General features: G+C 38.9%; 1 protein-coding gene across 2 annotated transcripts in view; it reads left to right on the forward strand.

The window, feature by feature from the left end:
• KLHL1 (kelch like family member 1) overlaps nt 1-23,493 on the forward strand; it is a 244,638-nt gene that overhangs the window by 192,836 nt on the left and 28,309 nt on the right. For both annotated transcript variants that reach the window (XM_090131050.1, XM_090131055.1), the window contains exons 6-7: nt 1,089-1,275; nt 19,364-19,588. In XM_090131050.1, coding sequence (XP_089987176.1) covers nt 1,089-1,275; nt 19,364-19,588 — 412 coding nt within the window. The remainder of the gene's footprint in view (nt 1-1,088; nt 1,276-19,363; nt 19,589-23,493) is intronic.

A 23,493-nucleotide genomic window follows, 5' to 3' on the forward strand; every position in this document is an offset into this window, starting at 1 on the left:
CTGACTGCACTATTTCTGATACAAGACATTTCTGATACCACTGGCCTTCTTGGCCACTGGGCACACTACTTGCTCATGTTCAGCCAAGCATCGATCAACACCCCCAGGTCCTCTTTTTCTACATAGTCTTCCAGCCACTCAGCCTCAAGTCTGTAGCACTGCCTGAGGTTGTTGTGGCCGAAGTACAGGACCTGGCACTTGGTATGTTGAACTTCATCCCATTGGCCTCAGCTCATCTATCCAGCTTGTCCAGATCCTCTGTAGGGCCTTTCTACCCTCAGGTAGATCAACACTTCCTGTAATGAGGGTGCACTCAATTCCTTCATTAAGGTCATTGGTAAAGGTATTGAATAGGACAGGCTCCAGTACCAACCCACAGGGACCACCACTCATGAGCCATCACCAGCTGGATTTAACTCCATTCAGCACCACTCTCTGGGCCCAGCCATCCAGCCAATTCTTTACCCAGCAGTGTGTACCTATAGTCCTAGCTATGGGTGCCAGCTTCTCTGGGAGAATACTGTAGGAGTATTCATGCTGTCTAGGCCTGATCTCCCACTTGTTCCACACATGCCGTTTCATTTTCCTCAAGATGATCTGCTCCATTATCCAGATTATTAATCCTTTATTTTGCCAGTAATGCAGGAAATCAATAAATTCAAAACTTGTACAATAAAGTTTGTTTCTTTGTTTGTAGGTGTTTTCATTATTATTTTGTTACAAGTAAAGGATGTATTACAAAATACTGCTAATGTTGTTATGTGGAAATGTTCTGTAACTGCATGTTCAGTCAGGATGATTACAGAGATGCCTTCTAATCTTTTCAATGTTATGTTGGGAACCTACATCTCCTGGAGGCTGAAGCATACAAGAAAAAATTTTTTCTTCAGTGTTTTCAGTAAGAGACAGATGGCAGTCTTAAGGGATGGTAAAATAACCTCAGTTAAATATTTATTTTCTTCTTTCATGTCCTTCAAAAAAATAAATAAATAAAAAATCCCACAAAAGACTATGTTCTGTACTAAAATGATAAGCATATGACTTCAGTTTTGTGATCTAGGCATTTTTTATTATCTTGTCATTCACAGATCCTGGCTGACCTAGAAAACCATGCACTTTTTAAGGATGACCTAGAATGCCAGAAACTTATTCTGGAAGCCATGAAATATCACCTTTTACCAGAGAGAAGAACTCTCATGCAAAGTCCACGAACTAAACCTAGAAAATCTACAGTTGGGACGCTTTATGCTGTTGGAGGAATGGATAACAACAAAGGTATTAAATGATATTTGTTATCTTATAAAAGTTATATTTTGTGTTTACTTTATTATAAAATAGTGAAATAACTTTCTATTCTATGTTTAGGGTGGAGAAGGAGCATATGTAAGTCCGTGTACAACTGGTGCCAAAATCCAAGTCAGGAAAACTAACAATAGTTTCGGTCCAATTAAGATCTACTTACATTTAAAGAAAAATGTAATGTTAGAGAACTGAAACTGAGTTTTGAGTTCATTCTTTGCTCAAAATTACTATGATTTCCAAGAATTTAAACAAAGCATCTGTAGCAACATTCATAAAAAAACCCAAAAAACAACAAACAATAAAGTAGAACTCATATATTGAGATAAAACTATTTACTAAGACAAAGAAAAGGAAAAGGATAATAATTACAACAAATGAACTTGTATGTGAATGTATATAACAAGTGAAGTGAAAGCAATTTCTCATTCCCCTCCCCATCAATGCCAAGTCGTCTCCTGAACAGTTGAAGTGAGTGAAATGAATTGCCACTTCCTTCAAAACTCCTGCATGATCTAATATGGTACAGAATTTGCCCATAGCCCAGTTTAATTTAGCTGTCCTAATTCTGTTCCCTCACATCTCCTTGGGCATGTAGAGGAAATCTTGTGTCATGGCCTGAAATAACGATTGAGCACCTGGTGAAGGGGGTGACTGATCTAGGAAGTATAGATTCAAACAATTTAGCTGTGCTTCCCACCTGACCAGAAGGAGTGGACCTTGGGTCCTCTCCCCCCACTCCCCACCCACCCTTGCTGGGCTCATTCTTGGGTTAACTTCATTAAAGGCTGGTCCTGGGAAAGAAGGTATGTTTTACAGGCAGAGATCCTGTCAATAGTTGGATGAGTCAGCTAGTCAGCTTTTTTTTTTTTTTTTTTTTTTTTTTAATTGGTTTTCCCAATAATACTTTGCTTGGCATTGCAAAGAACTTGTCAGAAGCAGTTCCGATACTCTGGAAGGTAAACAGGGCCCTTTGCTGAGAATGGCTTTGGCTCTATACAGTGCTGCTTAGCCACAACTATAAATGTTGGTGTGTTATCAGCATTGTTTTCTCCTAGAACCAAAGCATACCACCATGCCAGATGTTCTGAAGAAAACAATTTTATCCCAATTGAAATTAAGGTGAATCTTACGCATCAATCATACTTTTCAGGTGCAAAATGTTATTAGTCAGTTAGAGGAAAAGACTGGACAACAAGCTTTAGCTGGGTTCCCACTTCCTCAGCATCTGAAGAGGAGTTGAATTATGCTATTAACTGCTTTTAAAAAAAGTAAGAAGTAATAGAAATGTTATCAAATATTTTATAATTATTTTTGTGGGCATAGCAGTTATGATTAAGAAGGCTAGTCCACTGATTTTTTGACTGAAGTAAGATATTTGAGGTAAAAGCTGTCTGTCTAGTAAGCCTATGTTTTTGGGGAGGTTTCCGTTATTAATTTGTCTTGAAATTCAGTAACAATTCCACAGTATCCTACAGTCTATGTGAATATTCAGACTGAAGGATATGCCTTCAGAAGCCAGAGTTCTACTGTAAAAGAATGTTCTCAAATAAATAAATAAATAAATAAATAAATTGTATACAATGAAATTAATCCATGATCCATGTTTAGGGTTAATTCTTGAAGTTGTTCTACTGCATAGTCAGGGTAATATCATTTGCAAAAGGGAAATTTTTCCGACAGAATTACAGCATCAGGAGAGTTGCATGTGCCTGTGTGGAAAAAAATAGTGTTGAGAGAATAGGAAATTTTTTGATCCACTTTTGAGGAATGAACCGGTACTTGTATATTCTTAATGTAGCTGCAGGTTATTTTTATCCTTTTAACATTTATAAGTGTTTGTGCAGCCAAATGTTAAGCATGCTTTCACATCATAAAATGTGTTGAAACAGTTTTTGTCTTAATTAAGATAAATGGCTGTGAACACCATAAGTATTTGCATACAGGGAATGCCTGTAAAAACTATTTAGGGGCAGCTGTATTTTTTTCAGCTCAACGTATAAGTCTTATTCTGGTTCATATAGTAAATCAAATACAGAAATATCTATCAGTACTGCGGAAGTGTAGCATCCATTGAAGAATCACGGTCAGTTTTGCAGATTCAGACCAGGCATGAGTTTGTTTCTGTAGCTTGTAGAGAGAAAACAATGCAACAGATGTTCAACCCAACCCTCTGTCAATATGAACTCTGACTTAAAACAAATGTTCTAGGGCTTATATACATTTACAACAGATAAAAAACTGCTTTGAGAAGGGGCCTGGTAGAGCAGATTGCATCTGCAAAAGAGGGTGTTACAGCTTATGTAACATGTTCCTAATAACTCTGCAGCCATGTTGCACTGGCTTGCATCTGTTCAGTTCATCCCATATGATGCTGCCATATCCAGGACTATGTTTTGGGTGCTGGGAGGCTTGATTCTCAAATCTGAGTGCTGGTTGCATGTTTTGAAGAACTACTGTGAATTAGTACAGTGCATCTTAGTCTTCAGGTCATGAGATGATGCAGATCTTTCCTCATTAATTAGTATTTTCTCCACAACTTTCTCCAAAGAAATGCTGACATGGATTACTGCTACTTGCAATGGTGTGTTTTTAATGCTTTTTGGCGTTCGTTACCAGATATGAAAGGTACATGTAAGATGGAGATGAGCTAAGCACATTGTCAATTTAAGAGCTTGTATATAAAGCAGTGGGTAACTGCTAGTATTGTGAAAGTATTTCAAGGTTATGTGGCCCACTTCATAAAAGTAGCCTACCATGCTAAAGCGAGTTTGTTTGCAATCTCTTCTATAATTATTCTGCTTTCCATAGAAGAAGTGATAATTAAACTCCAGCAGACAGTGACTGGAATTATGCCTGACATGAAAAGTTAATGTAGCATAGTACTAACTGGGTAGAATGAAATGGAGCAAGGTTAGATAATTTAATAATTTTAATTCCCAACTTCTGAAAACCTCATTTAAATGTCTTTTCACCCATTTTTGTTTACTTATCCATTTGATTTAAAAGACACATATAATCTGTTTCTTTGTTTCTTATCTAGGCTGTATTAATAGAATGAGAGGAATGTTGTGATTCCAGGAACATGCTTCTGATAATACTCCGTTCTCCTTACACATCCATTTAGTCACATTAACTTCTGTAACTTGAATTAGCAGGATTTAGTCATCTAGTAATAGACAAAAAATGTCTAGACACACATAAAAAGGAGAATGTTAGGCTGAAATAAATGAGTAAATGCATGAAGTGACATTTGTCAATTTCTGAGAATGCAAAAAAACTGACATTGGTCTTGCAATCCCAAACAGAACAAAAGTTGTGTGGTAGAACACAATCTTTACAGTCTATCTTAGGAAATGCATTTTAAAATTACAATAGGAGGAATATATTTAGACAGCTAGAGGAGATTTGTATAAACAATTGAACAGTGTTATGTTGATGACAAAATATGAATGATGTCTACTGAAATATTTCAACCTGTCAATACTAAGGAAAATGAGTATCCTTTGAAAAACAAAGCAGAAAAAAAAAATGATCCCAGAAGACTGGTATATAATATTTTTGGGAATCAAAGTCCTAGATTATTTTGTGACTTGCTGAATCACAGTCTTTAAGTAAATACAAGGAGAAAATACAAGGAAATAATGAAAAATTACTTAAGCAAAAAACCTCTTCCAGGAAAATGACATCTCATTAACAGAGGACAGAGTTCATTTACTGATTATTAAATATGTATCTATTCTTTAGTCTTGTGATTAAATATAAAATATATCTGGAGAATTACTTTGGTATTATGTAAAGTGCATCATTGGTCTATATCAAACAACCTTAGAGATTTTGTCATGATTATTTAGGGCTGCGTAGAAAGATCATTACCTTCACTACAGCAATAAGAAAAAGTGAAGCTTTTGAAATGTGAAATTTTAAGGTCTTCAGTCACATCTGCTTAAATTCCTATGTTGCATATTTTTCCTTTTTCTGTACTAGTTCTCAGTCACTTGTAATAATCCTTTTTCTTTAAAAATGTTTTATCAAATGTGCTTTATTTCTTTTTTATGTAATATTTATTATAACTACATGAAATTGCTCTTTTTTTCTAGTGAACTTCTAAAATGCTCTTTTCTCATTGTGTTTTTTTTTTTGTTGTTGTTGTCACTTTTTATAAAGACTTCTTGCATCGTGCTTTCCTTGAACCTCATTTATTTTAATTGTAGATTTTTCATTCTCGTATAGACATGTTTTAAATACTGAAAGATGTATTGTCCAACCTACTGATGTTCTTAATCTTTTAGGAGTCTACTGGAAATACTGAAAATTAAGGCAGAAATAATGAAAGCATCTCGGTTTTCCTCTTAGTTAATTTTCTTGGTCTCCCTAAGAAATGTGCTTGAGATACTGAGATGGTTTTATAGCATTTTGTATGCACCTTATAGCATTTTTCAGGTTTGGAATTTACTACAAACCATGTTGCCATCACATATATAAAACAATATTCATGAGACATTTTGTGTACATAGCGATATGGAGAAAGCATTTTAGATGTGATATTAGGTAGGAAATATTTCTTCACTTAAAGGATTGTGAAGGTTGGAACAGGCTCCCAGGGAAGCTTAGCCAACATCCCTGGAAAAATTTAAAAGATGTCAAGATTTGGTCCTTAGGAACATGGTTTAGTGGTAGACATGCTAGCTTAATGGTTGGATCTGATGATCTTAGAGCTCTTTTCCAACTAAATGATTCTATGTATCTAAACACTCCAGGAGTTGATGCTGAGACCCCACTGCCCCCTGCAGTTGCCACCACGAGCCACGTCACCCACATCCAACCTGGCTTCAGCAGGTAGTAGTGCTCTGTTCCCTCTCCAAGGTCTCACCAAGAGATGGCACTGAGCCCTTGGGATAGGGATGGGGAACAAGATTATTAAAGGTGTTTTTTTTGGTTTTTGTTGTTGTTGTTGTTGTTTTTTAAATTATTATGCCCCTAAGTGCTATATCCACATATTTTTAAGTGTCCTTACGTTGGTCTTTTAACACTTGCATTAAGTTGCCTATTCAAAAGTATGCTCTAGAAGAGTAAGAACCTTATATTTTGTAACTGTAGCTTATGAAAGGGTGCATAGGAACACTAAATTTAAGATTAGTATTCCCTGCTGAAAACTAGAAGATGTTAGCAACATAGTGCAGAAAATGAATCTGAAATATTAATTACCTTGCTGAAGCAGTATTTCAGATATTGCCTTATTTTGCTTTTGAGAGACATTCTTTATTATTGTGATAAATACATGAAGATATGTAGACCATGGAAGAATACACTTAGATATATTAGTGTCTGTATCCAGTATACTCCCACATAACTCTCATGCTTCTGTTGCTGAGCAAAGGTAGTCTAGCATACTTGAATCTAAGAGTCCAGAGGGAATTGGCTGATGTAGTCACTGAGTCACTCTCAGTAAGTTTTGAAAAGTCATGGCAGTCAGGTGAAGTCCCTAGTGACTATGTAGCATCCGTTTTTAAGAAGAGTAGAAAGGATGACTCTGGAAGTTATCAACTTGTCAGCCTCTTGTCAGCTGGGGAAAATCATGGAGCAGATCCTCCTGAAAGCTTTGCTAAGGTACATGGAAGACAGGAAGGTGATGTGGGACAACTAGCATGGTTTCATCAGGGGCAAGTTCTGCCTGACCAACCTGTTAGCTTTCTATGATAGCATGACTGCATTCATGGATAAGGGAAGTCACTGATGTCATCTATGTGGATTTCAGTAAGGCCTTTGTAACATCCTCTCCAAACTGGAAATACGTGAATTTTTTTGGAGTTTTCAGTGGATGAGGTACTGGTTGCAAGCTTGTACCCACAGAGTACACAGTGGTCAGTGACTCAATGACCGAATGGAGATCAGTGATGAGTGGTGTCACTTGGGGATCAGTACTGGGACTGGTGGCCTTTAATATCTTCATTAACAGTATTGAGAGATATCATATTAAATAATTGAATGTTCCCAAAGGTTTTCTTATATTTGCTCATGTAACTTTCTGGCAGATCTTTAAACATACGCATTCATTCATTCATTTAAAAAAAAAAAAAAAAAAAAAAAGACTATTATACACAAATCACTTATTTAAGTGCTTAAAGGCATTTCTTACAGTCAAAATAATGAGCAGCAGTGACTGTTGCTCTGTTTCTATATAATTCTTTCTTCACTGAGGTATTCTCCTTGATACCTGCATTAGTAACCTACTTAGGTCACATTGATTCCACTTGAGTAACTATCTTTTAAGCTCACGATGTAATGTTGCAGATCACTAGATCAGGGTCATTATTTTTCACCTAATCATAGCAGCATCTTAAATCTTGGGCAAAACGGACAACTATGCATCAGCAACAGCTTTAATAATAGCAAAATCAGCAGGAAGTGTAAGCTGAGGAGGAAAATCCTTGTAATGATAAATTCAATACCCCTACCTTTCTTCATGGTTTCAAATACTGGTATTATTCTAACTGTGAGGAAAAATCCTTCTTAAGAAAATATCTGCATTGAACACAGAAGTGGTATTTTATTGTTTGGCTGTTTTGCAAGGTTTTTTTTTTGTTTGGTTTGGTTTGGTTTGGTTTTTGTTTTGTTTTTAGTTGATTGGCTAGGCATCCATTTCAGTGTCTGAGGCAATTTTCAATTTGTGTATGCCACCATTCTCGCATTTATATGTAGCTGATATTGCAGAAGTTTCACCAAAGCTACATCCTAATTTTACAAGCTTACAAATAATAACTAAAGGAAAAAAATAGAATTTTGGAGTGTGCAGTGGTGTACTTAGCTAATTTTATCCACCAACCATCTGGATGATAAGAATTTATATAAAAAAAGAAGTTGAAATATATCAAGAATATCAATCAAAATCCTTCTTACCATTTGTCTTGCCACATGCAGGTATAGCCATACTATGTTTGTCTTACATACAGATACTAATTAAGTTCTGTTTCACCTGTCTTTTCCATATAATCTGTCTTCAGAACTGCTCATTAAAATGTGTGCTTTTTTAGAGGTCTAGCCATCTGAAAAATCACAGAATCATAGAAATATTTGAGTTGGAATGGACCTTTATAGGTCATCTAGTCCAACTGTCCTGCAATGAACAAACACCTACATCTACATTGCTTCCTCATCCTGACCTTGAATACCCTCAAGGATGGAGTTTCTGCCATTTCTCTGGGCAGAAACTTCTTCAGTGCTTCACTACCCTTATTGTAAAACAAAACCAGAAAAACTCTCTTATACCCAATACCTAAATCTCCCCTTTTTTAGTTAGAAACCATTTCCCCTTAGTCTATCACCACAGACCCTGTTAAAGAGTCTGTTCACTTCTTTCTTATAGCCCCCTTTAAGATAGTGACAGGCCACTTTCACATCTTTATGGTGCCTTCTCTTCTCCAGGCTTAACAGCCCCAGCTCTCTCAGCCTGTTCTTATGGAGGAGGTTTTTTATCCCTTGGAAGATGTGCCTGTGTATATTGTGCAAGAGTAATTACTGTAAATTACTATGAAATTACTATGAATTACTATGTTCATTTGTAAGATCCTCGATTTTTCTATGTATGAAGGCTGCTCTGAAAGTAACGCCTCTTATTTTATTATGTTGGCCCATGATTAAAGGGGCAAATGTTGGTGGTATGTCATTAGAGGTTGAGCCTTCCCGACAATATTCTGTTACACTTTGTTGCTGTGTGACAGATAGCAGCTGAGGGGTAGTCTAACAAATTGGTTATTGACACTGAAGTGCAAATGAAGCAAAGGTGTGTTACTGAATTCCTCTGTGGGACAAATGGCGCTCATTGACATTCAGCAACACTTGTTAAATGTTTATCGGTTGTAGTTTCCAAGGAAATAGATGAGGCATTACTTTTGGAGTGATGTATGTATTTGTTTTTTTCTGCTACTACAAAACTTCATATCCAGTATCTTAGGGCAGTCTAATAAACCACAATTGAAAGAATAAACTATAATTGAATACAGATTAGATACAATTTCATGTATTCTTTTTGTACAGTTAATTTTAATTTGTGCTTTTGAATATTTTACTTGTATCAGGGTATTCCATCTGTTTTGTTTTACAGGAAAATGTCTATCTCTGGATAATTAGTACATGATGTTGCTAAAAAATGAATGGTTTTTGCTGTATTTCTTTATCATGATTTCATCATTTATATGTAATATACCAAGTACATCATTCTTTAATATCTTCTCTTTTCATATAAGAAAATATTGTCATCTCATAATTATATTAGATACCCAAGCACAGACAATAAGAACAAAATGGATTTAGATACTGAAATGTTAAGAGCTGAAATACTCTGCCAGTAAGTAGCTACTTCTTGGAATGGATCCATCTGAAAAATGTCATGTTCTATTCACTGGACATGAGGATAGAAGCCTCAGTGAATGGGAGCCATGAACATAAGAGTAAATATCAAGACATTGTCTAGAGCTAATAAAGAATCTTAGAATGGCCTGGGTTGAAAAGGACCTCAAATATCATCTAATTCAACCCCTCTGCTATGTGCAGGGTTGCCAATCACTAGACCAGGCTGCCCAGAGCCACATCCAGCTTGGTCTTGAATGCCTCCAGGGATGGGGCATCCATAACCTCCTTGGGCAACCTGTTCCGGTGCGTCACCACTCTGTGTGAAAAACTTCCTCCTAATATCTAACCTAAATCTTCCCTGTCTTAGTTCAAAATCATTCTTCCTTGTCCTACCATTATCCACCCATGCATAAACAGTTGTTCCCCCTTCTGCTTATACACTCCCTTCAAATACTGGAAGGACACAATGAGGTGTCCCTGGAGCCTTCTCCAAGGTAAACAAGTCTAGTTCCCTCAACCTTTCCTCGTAAGAGAGGTGCTCCAATGCTCTGATTGTCTTAGTGGCCCTCCAATGGACTTGCTCGAAGAGCTCAACGTCCTTCTTGTTCTGGGGCCCCAGGGCTGGATGCAGTACTCCAGATGGGGCCTCATGAGAGCTGAATAGAGGGGGACAATCACCTCCCTCTCCCTGCAGGCCTACCAATTCTTTAATATAGCCCAGGATATAGTTGGCCTTCTGGGCTGCAAGTGCATGCTGCTGGCTCACGTCCAGCTTCTTGTCTGCCAGGACTCCCAAGTCTTTTTCTGCAGGACTGCTCTCAAGGAGTTCTTTCCCCAGTCTTTATAAGTGTCTGGGATTGCCCTGGCCCAAATACAGCACCTTGCACTTGTCCTTGTTGAACCTCATTAGGTTAAAAAAAAATGCAGTATTCAGAGACGTCATAGGTGACTTTTGGTCTTTGCTCGTGATTCTTAAACCTCATCTCCTCACTCTCCTAAAAATGAAAATAAAAAACACTCTTCTGAGGAAAAAAAAAAAACCACACGACACTGTAAAGTGCATTCATCTGGCACAATTAAACTTCTCAAAATACTGATGCTTGTCCCTCCTCAAGAGAATCCAAAATCGCTTTGTGAAATAATAAATCAATAAATAAATTATATAGAAGTGTAATTTTTAGAAGAAGTCATTAAGTTCCAGACTTCAGAGACATGGTGTAATTCAAAAATGTCAATCTATGGAGCAGAAAAAAAGATGTGGTAGGATAATGTGAAGAACACATCCAGTGTACTGCATCCAGTTCTGGGTTCCTCAGTTCAAGAAAGACAGGCAGCTGTCTCTTGAGACTGGCAAATGAGATGCCCATCTTCAAAAAGGGCTGGAAAAATGATCCTGGTAGCTACAGACCTATCAGTCTCGCCTCAGTGCCAGGGAAGTTTATGGAAAGGATAATCTTGGGAGCCATTGTGGATCAATTAAGGGTCAGCTAGGGGATCAGGCCAAGTCAGCATGGGTTCATGAATGGTAGATCCTGTTTGACAAACAGGGGAAGTTTTGGTTAGATATTAGGTGGAAGTTTTTCACTCAGAGTGTGGTGACACACTGGAACAAGTTGCCCAAGGAGGTAGTGGATGCCCCATCCCTGGAGGCATTCAAGGCCAGGCTGGATGTGGCTCTGGGCAGCCTGATCTAGTGGTTGGCGACCCTGCACACAGCAAGGGAATTGAAACTCGATGATATTTGAAGTCCTTTTCAACCGAGGCCATTCTATGATTCTGTGATTCTATGATTCTGTGACTTCTTTCTATGACAACGTGACCCCCTTAGTGGATGAAGATAAGGCTGTCAATAAGCATTGTTAAGAACATAGACTGAAATCAGCAGCCTGTTTCTATCCTGAATGTATTTGTTTTTCTTTAATTAAGAGTAGTAAGTTTATGACATTCACTGCATCAGCGAACAGGGGAAGAGCCACTGATGTCATCTATCTGGACTTCAGTAAGGCCTTTAATAGGGTGGACCACAACATCCTTCTTTTTACATTGGAAAGATGTGGATTTGATGGGTGGACTGTTCAGAGGATAAGAACTGGCTGCAGGATTCAGTCCAGAGAGTGGTGATCAATGGCTCAATGTCTGGATGGAGATTGATGATGAGTGGTGTCCCCCAGGAGTTGGTGTGGGGGCCAATACTCTTTAATATCTTCATCAGTGATGTTGATAGTGGGGTCAAGTGTGCCCTCAGCAAGTTTGCTGACACAAAGCTGTGGGGTGTGGTCAATACACCAGAAGGATGGGATACCATCCAGAGAGACCTAGACAGATTTGAGCAGTGGGCCCAGGTGAATGTCATGAGGTTCAGCAAATCTAAGTGCAAGGTCTTGAACCTGGGTCAAGGCAACATCCACTACCAATACAAGCTGGGTGATGAAAGGATTGAGCACAGCCCTGCCAAAAAGGACTTGAGGGTCCTGGTGGATGGCAAGCTGGGCATGAGCCAGCCATGTGCCCTCTTAGCCCAGAAACCCAACCATGTCTTGGGCTGCATCAAAAGAAGCGTGATCTGCAGGCTGAGAGAAGTGATCCTGTCCCTCTACTCTGTTGGTGATACCTCACCTGAAGTACTGTGTGGAGTTCTCAGTACAGAAATGACACAGAACTGTTGGAGCACACCCAGAGGTGGACCACAAAAATGATCTGCGGAATGGAACACTTCTCCTATGAGAGCTGGGGGCTGTTCAGCTTGGAGAAGAGAATATGGGTGATAAGGTATAGGAACTGCTTGCCCAGAGATCTGGTCGATGCCCCATTCCTGGAGTCTTTCAAGGAGAGAATCATAGAATCATAGAATTGCTCAGGTTGGAAAAGACTTCCAAGTCCAACCACAACCTAACCATAGTACCCTAACTCTTAACAACCCTCCACTAATTCATGTCCTTGAGCACCATATCTAAATGGATTTTAAACACATTCAGGGGTAGTGATTCAACCACCACCCTGGAGCTTACTCCAGTGCTTAACAACCCTTTCTGTAAAGAAGTGTTTCTTGATATCCAACCTAAACTTACCCTGGCACAACTTAAGGCCATTTCCCCTTGTCCTGTCACCTCTCACCAGTGAGAAGAGACCAACCCACTCACTCTAAGCACTCTAAGCACCTTGGAAGATATTGGAAGAGAGCAATAAGGTCCCCCCTCAGCCTCCTTTTCCCCTTACTAAACAGCCCCAGTTCCTTCAGTCTCTCCTCATAGTTCATATTCTCCAATCCCTTCACAAGCCTTCTTGTCCTTCTTTGGACTTGCTTCAGCACCTAAATGTCCTTTCTGTACTAAGGTGCCCAAAACTGAACACAGTACTTGAGGTGAGGCCTCACCAATGCCGAATATAGGGGCAGGATTACTTCCTAGTCCTGCTCACCACACCATTCCTGATACAAGCCAGGATGCCATCGGCCTTCTTGGCCACCTGGGCACACTGCTGGCTCATCTTCAGCTGACTACTTCAGTACACCAACGTTCCTTTCCATCAGGTAGCTTTCCAGCTACTCCTCCCCGAGCCTGTAGGATTGCCTGGGGTTGCTGTGACCAAAATGCAGGACCCAACACTTGGCCCTATAGAAACTCATACAGTTAACCTCGATCCAGTCTCTCCAGGTTCCTCTGTAGTGCTTTTCTCCCTGCAGGCAGATCAACACTTCCTCCCAACTTAGTGTTGTTGCTGAATAAGGTCCTGGTCAACCTGATGTAGCTGTGGATGTCCCTGTTCATTGTAGGGCAATTGGACTAGGTGGTCTTCAGAGGTCTCTTCCAACTCTAAGGATTCTATGTTTGTTTGATATGTCACAGTTCTAAATGTGCTACCACGTCATTATTAATATAGCAAAATCCTATCTGAGTAAATTCAACAATAAGCTCTTCATTAATCATTTTGGTTTCATTATGTTGCAGTTCTTCTGCTGTACCAACAGATTCTTATGAATACATGAGTTACTCTGAAAAGCCTACCAAAAAGAAAATATATTGTTATATATATTCTAATATATCTCTATATTTTTTTTATATAGACCCTTTTTGACGCTTCTGTTTCTGCAGTGTTTCCAGTTTTCTGTTTTCCTTCTGCTATCATACTAGTATTATATAGGACTTGCTAATTTCTTCTTTTATATATATAAAATTCATATAAATATTGGTCAGTGTGTAGAGAGTAAATATTGTTGCTGATATCGTAACTGAGGAAAGGACATAATTTCTACTAAAAAAAGAGCAGCATTTAAAGATGAATGCAAGTCTAAAGTTATATCAGCTTTCTCCTGACAAGTAGAGAGATGAAACTTCAAGGAAAAGTTGAAGTATACGCAAAGGTTAACTTTAATGTGACTCATAATTTTCTCTTAATTACTTACCGATTACTTCCTGTAAAAACAGACATTAATCATAGTCACTTTGACCCACCGTAATACATACAATACTACTGACCCACTAAACCTTGTGGATGTTCCTTATTCAGAATAAATGTGGAAAAAGGTCCCTCACATAAAAAAAAAAAAAAAAAAAAAAAAAAAAAAAAAAAAAAAAAAAAGTGTTATATTGAATACCTTCCTGGAAGTAATACATTATTTTTACTCACATAAGTAGACTTGCAATCTCTAGTTACTGCCTCATTATTCTTTTAAATTAAAGTCTAGTATTTTATAAACATGATAATTTATTGCTACCAAAACTTAGGGTTTAGTTGTCTTTTTTTTATGTTTTAACCTTGTTTTTTGTTTGTTTGTTTGTTTTATTTTTACCAGTTATACTTTTGTCCATGATGACAAAAACTTCAATTATACATAATATAATATATAATACATAATACATTGACAATGGTTTATGGGCTGTTTTGGCCTGGTTCTGTAACTAGCGGGGTGGTGGGATTTGAGGGATTTGTAAGATATTATTATATATGTATTATATGTGTACACATATTATATATGTAATATGTAAGGTTGCCTTCACGATTACTACACCTTCATAGAACTTCTTGCAAGTGAGCTTTTTCACAGTGCCGTGCTGCATTATGATAATCAGTCCATCAGATTGATGAAGCACTCCTTTTCTGTCTATTCACCTTGTTTTGGTAGCACTAGTCGCTCTAGTGTCTCAGGCACTAAACATCAACATCCACTACCAGTTTTGGAAGAATAGATGTGCAAGCAGAATCAGGAATTGCCCTTATGACGTTCTCTTTTAGAAACTCTTAAGTTCTCTTTTACTATATTATTTATTATATTTATCTCTGAAACAGAGATATACACAAATACTCTGTTATACAATTTTCCCTGTTTTATGCAAAATGACATGTATATTTAATATATATATGTGCTTCTAGGTAAAATATATGCATTGGATATAGACATAAGTATGTGAATATGTATTGAATATTAACTTGAATTCATTCTTGCTTTCAAGTTTTCAGCAACCTACATAGCAATGTTTTCCAGTAATACTAATTTAAGGATGGAAATGAATTGAAATCTCTAGTTTTTGACATCACATTTCACCTCATATCCACTTTCTTGCTTTCAGGCTCTACCCTGACAAAATTCTGGTGTCCTACCGCAGTGGAGTGTACACTATAGTTCACAAATTAGCTCTAATTTCTCTGAAACCTTTTCTGACAGTGTGACAGAACTACACAACAAGCACATCTTTAGAGCAGCTGGTGGATGCTATGGCCACAGGAGCTTGTATTACAATCTTATCTAGACACACTCTTGTCTTCCATTCTATAACATGGATTATTATTATTTTTTTTCCCATTAGAAATAAAGATTTGAGGAGAAGGAAGTATCCTGGCATTCATCTAATTCTTGTCCAAGTGGGGAACTGGATCATGAAAAGAGATTTATCAATATGAATGTGACTAGCTAATCAGTATCAGCAAAAAAAAAAAAAAAAGATCTGCAGGACAAAGAGTTCAGGATTATGCAGAAAATCAATGCTGGAAATTCCTGGCAATTCCCCAAAGTCAACATTAATCTAGTATGAGAACAAGAAGAGAACTAGCTTATTCTAAATCTTCCACGTTAATGAGGCAAAGTCCTTTGCATTAGGATTTCCGTAAGTTCTCTGAAGCACATGCCTCTGAAAAATCTCTGGTGACTATCACAGTGTAATGCAAAAAAAGCTCGCAGCTTTTCACATTGAAGCAGGCTAATGCATAACTTACTTTGGATTTTAATTCGGCAACCAGCTCCTGGAGCCTTTTGTATGCTACAGTGTCATCTGCAGTAGGGCAGGCCAGTGCCAGGAATCAAAATGTGAATTTGCTTCTTGATGAACTTTTTGTACATTCATCAGAGAATGTGCATTGTAAAGAGAAAGATTATTCACCACTGATCTCAGCATAAACCTCCAAACATTTGTCCAGAAATTGTGCCTTTTATTTTCTACTCTCTGAGGGACTATGCAGTGTTAGGTTCAACTGAGACTGACATGCAGAAGGAAATATAAAATGCAGCTCAGGATCTTCTACCAGTGCATGGTATCACAGAATGCTGAAGTCTGGGAGTAACCTCTGGAGCTGATCAGGCCCAATTCTCCTGCTGAAGAAGGGCCACCATAGAGGAGGTTGCCCAGTACCAGCATCTTTTTCCAGGCATTTTTTTAAGATCTTCAAGGAGTCCACAAGCTCTTTGGGGAATGTGCGCCAGTGCTCAGTGAACCTCACAGTAAAGAAATATTTTGTGATGTTCAGCTGGAACCTCCCGTGGTCCATTTTGTGCCCAATATGTCTATTTCTGGCAGCGGGCACCACTGAAAAAAATCTTGCTCTGTCCTTTTGGCATACTCCTTTCAGATATTTACAGACATTGAGATTCTCCCTGAGCCTTCTCTTCTCCATGCTGAACAGTCCCAGAGGTCTCATCCTAGGATACATGCTGCATTACTGTCCTCATCTTTGTGGCCCTTTGTTGGACTTTCCAGCAGCTCCACGTTTCTTCTGTACTGGGAAGCCCAGAAGTGGATGCAGTATTCCAGGTGCATTCTCATCAGTGCTATGTATAGGTGACCTATTCTGACTGCTGGCAACGTAGTGGAGGCAAGAATACCATACACCTTTTTAGCATCAAGAACACATGCTGAGTCATGTTCAACTTGGTGTCCACTATGATCCCCAACATTGAAAATCTTTGATGAAAAGTCTTTAAAGTAAGATTTTCAGCTAAAGCCTGTTGTCCTGACCATTCCACTGTCATTCATTTAGCAGACAAGATCTGTAAGTTCTCTTGAGCTTCTGCTTTTGTTCTGTCAAGTAGTGCTCTGTAGAGCTTAGCATTTTTGTGATGTTAACGTTTAGCAATGTAACAATGATTTCCTTTTGAAGTATAAGGAAACCATAGAATATGTGATGAATGAAATACCAATATTCCAATGTGTTATTGATTTTATATATCCAGAGGATGTAGCATTTAAGCAGCTAAGCACTTTTGAAATGCATTAGATCTAAAGGACTTAATCAAGGTTTTGTCTCTTCTTTCTTCCTAGGTGCAGAAAATCAATTTACTTTCATGATCAAATAATAACATGTCCTTGAATTTATGACTTTCTCAGAAATAATAGCCACTTTTCTTCCTAGGTAAAAGTAGAAGTTTGTTCTGTCTTTTGACTGAGAAGTTCCAGTACACCTCAGTTTGTGTTGGAATGAAGAACAGTGCAAACATTATAAAAAGAACTAGGTTCAAAATGTGAACAGTGTAATTCTTACTGCTTCTATCAAGGGTAAAGTTAATGAGTGGCTTTAGGGCTGTAAGCTAAGAGTAAAGTCATGTAGTCAGATCCCCTATGTTGTAGTTCATTATATTCAAAATTTGCATCTTGTCAACAATCTCCAGTTAAAGACATCCTAAAATCTCCACTGATTGTATCTTTTAGTGATTTCACCACCTTCCCATTGGAGGATTTTTTCAAGCTAAATATTACATCTTCAGAGTCATAGCAACCAAAACAATTTAGATTAAAACACCACTAGGACAAGACATTCTTTCAGTGACAGATATCTAATCTGACAAAACTGTCTGTTTTTAAACCAAGTGTAATCTCATTACTTCAACAGGGAATTGCTTAGTACTTACTGAAACTATTCATTTTGTGTTCCTGTGCTCTATTAAGTTTAAGAAAGTAGTTGCAAAACAAAAAAATTGACTGATATAAAAGGAAGGCTTTCCTCTGTTTTCAAGTTTTAAAGAGTACTTTTTTTTTTTTTTTCTTTAGATCTGCTCAAAGTGAAAGAATATATCAGGAATTGCTATGGTTTTATTTTATGGTTATGTACATTTTTCATGAATAGTTGAAATAGGTTTTGATAGATTTTATTTATTTATTTATTTTCCCCAGATAGGCAAAATGTCGTACTGCATAAACTGAGTTAACATATCTAGGAACTCTTCTGGATTAGGAGTTGAGTATGGAACTTAATAATGCATTGTGCCAAACTCAGACTCAACCAATATGATAAAATATATAGCTGAGCATAAATCAAAGATTGTATTTGTTGTATTAGTAATATTTTGTGAAATCAGAATGACAAATCTTTTAAATGGCATTAAAGCATTAAGGTAGACTGCATTATAGCATATATTTGTTATAGTTCCAGATTTAACATTAATACATTCAGCATATAAAAACTTAAAGCATTATAAAATAGCTATATTAATATCTCACCTATAATATACCCTGCAGCACTGTACAAAAAGTGTGCATTTTTGCTCCTTCAAAGCCAAGGATTAATACATTTGCACAAATCAATTTTAAATTAGAGGCAAATAGATAAATAAACTTGCCTTTGTTAATCAAGTGTAAAAATTTGTTTATATAACTTATGGTATCATTAAACCAGAGAGGGATTTAATATATCTGGTTGAATTGCACATAAGTTGCTCCAGAAGTAATGTATCCTATTTACTTCCATGGAAACTACAATAGATGCAAAGAACATAATAACACTATTAGATAGATCAAATTCTCAGCTACAAAACACCATTTTTCAACAGTCAGCACCATTAGCTATGTATTTCCCTAATTCTCCTAAGGGAGAATTAGGAGGAAAGTCATTACTCAGGGACTGGTGAGAGAGTACAACAGGCTGCCCAGAGAAGCTCTGGGTGCCCTGTCCCTGGTGGTGTTCAAGGCCAGGTTGCATGGGGCCCTGGGCAGCCTGATCTGGTAGCTGGCAACTCAGCCAGCAGGGGGATGGAACAGAGTGATTCTGTGATTCCCATAATTTTATTCAGAAAATAGGATGTATTATTTATTCACTTTCTGAGATCTACACAAGCTCTTTAATCTCTCTGGGTTTTGTTAATAAACTTAATTTTGTATTTAATATTTAATGTTAAAAGTTACTTTTGTGATTAACTGATAAGTTATTTTATGTATATCTTTTGAACTTGCCTGTGAACCTGTAAATCAAATTACTAAGTTCAGAAGAAAATGTTCTTTAAATATTTTGCTAAAATTTCCTATGTAACAAAATCAGTTATCTCAGATAGTTATACTGCTAAAATGTAGAAGATCATAAGGGTAAAACATACTGTTATTCAGGCTTACAATATTTTGATACTGGAGGGATGATTTAGTTGTTTGTTTTTTCAATTTCATAACAAAAATTGTAATAGACAAAAAAAGGTAGCCAATTTTATATACATTATCCTATTATTATGTCTCATCAGGTGCTACAACTATTGAAAAGTATGATCTCAGAACAAATATATGGATCCAGGCTGGAGTGATGAATGGCAGAAGGCTTCAATTCGGTGTTGCGGTCATCGATGACAAGCTGTTTGTCATTGGAGGCCGCGATGGTTTAAAGACATTGAACACTGTTGAATGTTACAATCCAAAGACAAAGGCTTGGACTGTGTTACCACCAATGTCAACACATAGGCATGGTTTAGGTAAGGAAAAAAAAATGTTTTAAAAATCTAACACATTTTTCCAGATAGGTAAATGATAATGCAAAATTTAGGTTTCTGTAGCTATCATATCCCATTCATCAGTATTAATAAGGATTTACATTGTACTTGTTAGATCACAAGAATATAAAGAAGATTAAGACACTTTTTTTATGATGTATGAATATTTAAGAAAATACAAGACAGGGAAAGAAACTAAAACTTGAAAAGATTGGTGAGAATATTCAGGTTTATTTTCACAGCATTTGAAATAAGAGATATCTGTATTTATCAAATAATCAAAAGACTATTTAGTTTCACAGAATGGCCAGGGTTGGAAGGGACCTCAAGGATCATGAATCTCCAACCCCCCTGACACAGGCAGGGCCACCAACATTCCCATTTAATACTAGACCTAATAGGCTGCCCAGGGCCCCATCCTCTTCTGATGGAGCCCAGGATACCATTTGCTTTCTGAGCTGCAAGAGCACACAGCTGGCTCATGTTAAGCTTTTCATCCATCAAGACCCCAGGTCCTTCCCTGAGAGGCTGCTATCAAGGACAACTCCTTCCAGTCTGTATAGATGCCTGGGATTCCTCCAGTCCAAGTGCAAAACCTTGCACTTTGCTGTATTGAACCTCATGAGGTTCATCCAGGCCCACCTTTCTAGGCTGCTGAGGTCCCTCTGAATGGCATCCCTTCCTTCCACTCTGTCAACTGCACCACTCAGCTTGGTGTCATCAGCAAACTTGTTGAGGGTGCACTCTATTCCAGTGTCAATGTCACTGATAACGATGTTAAAGAGCACTGGTCCCAAGACAGACCCCTAGCGCTGCTCATTACCGGCCTCCACCTGGAAATAGAGGTCACCTTCTATCTGTGGCCTTTCAAACAGTTTCTTATCCATCAAGTGGTCCACCCATCAAATCCACATTCCTCCAGTTAGGAGATAAGGATGTGGTGAGGGACCATGTCAAAGGCCTTGTTCAAGTCCAGGTAAATGACATCAGTCACCTTTCCCTTGTCCACCAATGTCGTCACTCCATCATAGAAGGCCACCAGATTGGTCAAGCATGACCTTCCCCTGGTGAAGCTGTGTTGGCTGTCTGAGATCACATGCTCATTCCACCTGTGATCAAGCATGTTGTCCAGGAGGATCTGTTCCATGATCTTCCATGGCACAGAGGTGAGACTCACTGGCCTGTAGTTCCCTGGGTCCTCCTTGCTCCCTTTCTGGGGGGAGTGATGTGGCCCTTCCTCCAGTCATCCGGGACCACACCAGACAGCCACGACTTCTCACACATGATGGAGAGTGACTCTGCAACCACCTCATCCAGCTCCTTCAGAACCCTGGGGTGGATGCCATCCAGCCCCATAGACCTTGTACATGTTCAGTCTAATGAGGCAGTCTCGGACTTGCTCTGCCTTTACACTGGGGGGGGGATTTACCACCTAGAGATTTAGGGACCATGCCAGGCTCGGGGAAGTGAGAAATACTAGAATCCTGGCTGCTAGCGAAGACGGAGGCAAAGAACTCATTCAGTACCTCAGCCTTCTCTTCGTCCATTGAAGCCCGTTCTCCTTTTACATTTACTAAAGGAGGTACACTCAGGTACACTCGCTTTGCTTATCTCTTCTGGCTAATATACCTGTACAATGTCTTCCTATAGTTTTTCACATCCCTCACCAAGTTCAGTTCTGCCTGCACCTTGGCTTTCCTGATGTCACGTCTGCAAGTCTGGATGGCATCCCTGTATTCTTCCCAGGTGACATGCCGTTGTTTCCAGAGCTTAACAGAGCTCCTCAACATCTTTGTTTTTAAAGACAGCGTCCCAGGGGATCTTGGCCAACAGTCTATTGAACTGCTTAAAGTTTGCTCTTCCAAAATTCAGGGTCCTGACGCCACTCTTTGCTAGGCACACGTCCCTCAAGATCACGAACTCGATCAGGACATGGAGACTGCAGCCCAGGCTGCCTCCAACCTTAACGCCTTTAAAGATCTCCTCTACATTGGTGAGCAACAGGTCCAGCAATGCTTCAGCTCTGGTCGGTCTGTCCAATACCTGGACCAGAAAGTTATCATCAATGGATTCCAGGAGCCTTCTGGACCTCTTGCAGCTCGCTGTGTGGTCTTTCCAGCAGATATCTGGATGGTGTAAGTCCCCCACCAGGATGAGAGCCCATGAACACGACTCCCCCTGAATCTGAAGCAAGATGGCTTTGTCAACAGTCTTCCATTGATCAGGTTGCCTGTAGTATACATCTATTACCAGCTGGCCTTTGTTAGTCCCGTCCCTAATTCTAACCCACAGATTCTCAACCTGTTCCTGACTGTTTCTCAGAGGGAGCTCCTCCCAGTCTATCCACTCTTTGACATAGAGGGTAACTCCCCCATCCTTCCTACCTCGCCCATCCCTTCTAAAGAGCCGATATCCCTCAATGGTGGTGTTCTAGTTATGGGAGTCATCCCACCATGTTTCCATGATAGCAACAAGGTTATAACTTTCCAAGCACATCACAGTTTCCAACTTGTCCTACTTATTTCCCAGGCTGTGTGCACGGGTATAAAGGCACTCCATCTGGGCTTTCCATCTCTCTGCCCTCATAGAGGATCTAGGTTCCCCTAGAACAGCAGCATCCCCAGCATCCCCCTGCCCCAGTCCATCCCTTTGTATCCATTGTCTTCACCCATCAAATTTGGTGCAAGCCCTCGAAGGACCGGCTCAACCCCAGCAGCCCTCTGTCTCTTTCTCCCATCCCTTGAGGCTTTTCTCAGCAATTTTGTCACTGCCAGTCTGAACTATCAATAAGGGCTAATAATCAGAAGGGTGAATCAGTCCAGCAAGTTTCCTAGAAATGTCCCTGATCCGTGCCCCAGGGAGGCAGCACACCTCCCTGTGGGTAGAGTCAAGCTGATATACAGGGCCTTCTGTTCCTTTCAGCAGTTGCCTGTGACAACCACCCTTCTGTCCTTCTGGGTGGAGGCAGTCTTGAGGTGTGGGGTCAACCTCTACGCCCAAGGCAAACTCATGGGTGGACCTCCCTCCACACCCTCACTCACCTCTCCATCAAGTTCCAGGGCCTCAAACCTATTGTGCAGAGGCACGTGGGGAGCCAAGGATGGTCAGGATGGGGGATGCCCACTTCACCGAGCCGGTATCCATTTCCACTCCTCCTTTCTCAGATTGTTGCTAAGGGGAGGAGAAGACAGGGGCTCACTGCAGCACTGTCTGCTGCTAGTTCCCTTCTCCCATCTGTTTGCAAATTGGTAACAGAAAGAGAAAGACCAAATTAAAACTTTTATAGCTACAGTAGAAAGTAACTGAAAGAACAAAAAGGGGAGAGGGAATATAAAATTATATTTTGAATGATGAATTCAGAAAATGAAAAGAAGGAAGAAGCTGTGCAGAGGAAGAAGAGGGAAGGAAGAAATAAGGAATTAGTGGTAGGCTGAATGTAAACGTTATATACAAAAACAAACAAACAAAAAAAGAAAATGTGATCAAAAGAAGAAAAAAAAAAGAAGAAAAAAAAAAGAAGGAGCTGAACAAACAAATGACACTGAGCTTATCATTCCAAAGCAAACAATATAAATGCTTCTGTGAGAAAATTAGGCTACCTTTCTTTTCAGGGAAGTGTCTAAGCTTCTTTTGTGGGCAAGATTTAGACTGCTAAGCGTACACTTCAACTTCATTTTTTGGCTTTGTGAACATACAGATTTCACAGTCCATAACTAAATGTGTATTTTCAAGATGGTCTGAATGGAAAGAAGGATAATGGCACACAGTAGTAGCTAATAAACTTCTGTCCGCTTAGATTGGAGGAAGGTTATGGGATCATATTATTCCTCTTTCGTTCTTGGAAGCAGGAATCAATTGAGTGAAGTTACTATAGAAATTCCTTCCCT

This window comes from Phasianus colchicus, chromosome 1, assembly GCF_987193195.1.
Source record: "Phasianus colchicus chromosome 1, bPhaCol1.hap1.1, whole genome shotgun sequence".
NCBI lineage: Eukaryota > Metazoa > Chordata > Aves > Galliformes > Phasianidae > Phasianus > Phasianus colchicus.